General features: G+C 51.7%; 1 protein-coding gene across 1 annotated transcript in view; it reads right to left on the bottom strand.

Annotated features, from left to right (window-relative positions):
* The window catches only part of LOC104073353 (GTPase HRas), a gene marked incomplete at its 3' end in the record, with an annotated part of 5,287 nt that extends 3,436 nt beyond the window's left edge, over positions 1 to 1,851 (bottom strand). The window contains exon 1 of the mRNA XM_009573077.1: positions 1,696 to 1,851. Within this exon, the coding sequence (XP_009571372.1) occupies positions 1,696 to 1,806 (111 nt within the window). The remainder of the gene's footprint in view (positions 1 to 1,695) is intronic.
* Positions 1,852 to 3,358: the final 1,507 nt, after the last annotated feature.

Below are 3,358 nucleotides of genomic sequence, written 5' to 3'. Positions count from 1 at the left end.
GTAGAACGGGGATGGGGCGAGCAAGGGAAGAGAGTAGGCGTCTCCGGGGGCATGGCAGGAGCGGGCAGGGCGAGGAGGGTGTGCTGGGAAATGCCATGCAAGGTTTACATTCCCCGCTGCCTGTTTACATGGAGAAAATTCCCTGCAGGGTACATACAGGGGACAGGCAGCTGGAGACAAAAAAAATAGGATGCCAAAACCCAACACACCACTGGGTCAGAACCGCCTCTGCCCACCCTAAGGTCCAAGAGAGGACCCATCCATGCAGATGTCTTCCCAGGGAGATTGCTCTCCATCAGCAGCTCTTTTGCTGAAAACAACCTGGAACGGGTTTCTAAGAAAAGCATACGATGCTACTGATGACGAGCACATGAGAGGAGAGGAGCTGGGGAAGAAGGCAACTGCATCCATAAGCAAGGTGCAGCACCGAGACTCGGGAGCCCTTAAATTAAATTCCACTCTCTGCCGCGGACTTTCTAGGTGACCTTGGCCAAATGACGTAATAGCACGTGCTTTTAAATGCTTTCTCTCCTTCCCATCTGTAGGATTGTGAGACTACTTCTGCCTTTCTACCAAGCCTTGTCTTGCTTGTTTATTTAAGTTGTAAGCTCTTCAGGGTGGGGACTACACATACAACACCTACCAGAATGGATTTCTGATCCCAGCTGGGGCCTTTTAGCCATTATGATAATAATAGTAATAATAATAGCTGCAGCAACCACAGCTGCATTTATACACATCTGGTAGAGAATCCTTTAGGACTGCAGACAGGGAGGTTGTTGTCCAAGAGACATGACAGAGCTGTAATTTGCCTTCCCAGGGCGGACTTACTCCTCGTGCAGAGCAGTGGCTGCTGCCCACATCTCCCCCAAATGAAGTCGTACGTCATGCAGGGGGTAATTTGCATCTCGCTAGCAATGTTGAAAGCAGTCGGAGAATGGAGTATGTTTTTAAAAAGTGGGGGGAAAAAAAAAAGTGTAATGGATATTGAAGACCAGACCCCTGCTCTGCACAGCCTGGAGGAGCATAGGGTCCCTGCCTGCTTCTCCAGGCAGGGTGCTGAGCTAGACAGGCCAGTGCTACCATCCACTCTGACTACGAGACCCATACATCAACCTTTAACTCCTTGCAACGGAGCAGAGGCAGCACTCTGGGAACCACAATGGGTCAGCTGCTCGGCACTGCTCAAACTGCAGGACATACATAATACAACCAAGCTCTGATAAAGCCCATTTCATCAGTAAATCTCAAAACAGCCTGCACGAGAAGTCAATATATTTACTCTGATTTCACAGGAGGAGAAATGGAAGCACAGGCACAAAATGGCTCTTCAATCCCAAACTTTTAACCCCTCCCTATGCTGCTGTCTCACCAGAAAGGAGAGCTTTTGTGCTGCCTCTCAGCCCCTGCCTGGCTTTGCCCGCTTCTGCTGCCTCCCCCTCTGCCCGTTTCTGCTGCCTCCATCGTCGTCTCTCTTCCGCAGACACCGCTGTCCTTCTGCGGGAGGCACAAGCCTGTCACTGTGACCTCCGAACACGCACGTGGCGACTCAGAATAGCTCTGCGAAGCAGAGGAACATCCCTGCTCAAGTTCAGACTTGAGACCAAGCCGAGCATGCTCTGGGTTGGAGGCAAGGTGGAGAAGAGCAAGAGAAAAACACGCAGACAGACAGACCCCATGCCCAGAGCCGCTTACCTCTATCGTGGGGTCATACTCATCAACGAAATGGTTCTGAATGAGCTGTATGGTCAAAGCACTCTTCCCGACACCACCGGCTCCCACCACCACCAGCTTATATTCGGTCATCTTCCAGCCGACCCCAGCTCAGGACTTCCAGGAGTACCACCACCTGCAAGGAGAAACACTGCCGCCGCGTTAGGAGAGGGGGTCCCTCCCCGTTGCCGCTTGCTCTGCAGCGGGGCTGAGCGGTCAGCCCACCTTTTCTGCCGGGAAAGGCAGAAATCTGCAAAGCACAGCCTCATTCCTCGGGTATTGAGCGTTCCCGATGTTTCCTGCACAACCCAGGAGCTTCCAAATGCTGCGAGGCAGAGACACCGAGGTCTGGGACCCGGCACATTGTAACACAGAGACACCTAATTCTGCAAGGCAGAGGTGAAGGGACCCACCCCTTAAGGTTTTAACGGTCTTTTAAGTTGCTTGACTTCAGTAGGGACTGAGGATGGGACAAGGTTAAACCCACTTCACGGCTATTGTGGATGGCAAAGAGCCACCCCTCACTCCTTGGGGTGAAAACCAGCAAGCCACCATCACGGATGCAACGTGCTTTTACTGTAGCTTTATGAAATTGCCCATGAAATTGCCACCACAGGGTATTCTGCTCCAGGACCACCCTGGTCTCTCATCTCAAGCCCGCAGAGGTACCACCCTGGCAAGCCTGGCCTGGAAACGGGGAGATGGTGGGATGGCCCGCGTGCCCCAAGGGTCAAGGGCTTTCTCGCCACCTTCCCACCCAGCACACTGACTACCCTGGGAATCTGGCCAGAGAAAATGACACTTATTTCAGTCTGTCAGCCCGTACCATGCCTCCAGGATCCGCTGTGTCTTTTGCTTTTATGGTCCGATGCTCTGAGGTCTCAAATGTCAGATTTGTGTCAGCCTCACCTAAAACCATGAAACTTGGTCTAAAAGTACAGCACGAAACTGCAGCATCCAGAGCTATTTAACCTAATACTCTCCGCTAGTAATGAAGGTTACTTTAAAATGGACAAAATAATCCATCAAACTGAATACAAAACTATGTTTATCCTGTGATATGCTGCAATCCTTCAGCCTGACAGTCTGGATGCAAACTTCACACATTCCCCAAGCAAACCTCAAGAGGTAAGGGAGTGTTACTGATAAGAAAACAGAGGTACAGGCTGTGTAAATCAAAAGTAAACCCTAAAGTAACCAATTTAAGAGGTCTGGTTTTCCAGAAGTGCTCAGCACTGTCTCCAATTTGCCTTATCTGAAGCTGGCGATCCAAAATCATTAGATAGATTTGAAAGCCTTGGCCACCGCGGTTTGGATGTCAATGCCCACGGGAGTGGGGAGGAAGTCCCAGCCCCCCCAAATACACTGTTAGCTCCATGTCTTCACCCTCAAGGCTGCGTTAAACCTCAAACCACAGGGCAGGTTTGAGATGGTGGCACATCCACACCCTCTGCCGGTCCTCCAGCTCCCGCTGTGCGGGCCATCGCAAGAGGGAGGAAGGACTGCGGAAGGGGCACCCCTGCTCCCACGAGATGAAGCTGGCGTGCCCCACAGAGGAGCAAGAGATGCTATCATGAAAGGTGCTAATTGGGAATGATGATGAGGGTCAGGGCGAGCAAACCTGCAGCACCGTGTATTTGCCATG

This window comes from Fulmarus glacialis, unplaced genomic scaffold (assembly GCF_000690835.1).
Source record: "Fulmarus glacialis isolate BGI_N327 unplaced genomic scaffold, ASM69083v1 scaffold28882, whole genome shotgun sequence".
Taxonomy (NCBI): Eukaryota; Metazoa; Chordata; class Aves; order Procellariiformes; family Procellariidae; genus Fulmarus; species Fulmarus glacialis.
Note: the sequence above shows the minus strand (reverse complement) of the source record. Positions and strands in the feature narration are given on the sequence as shown.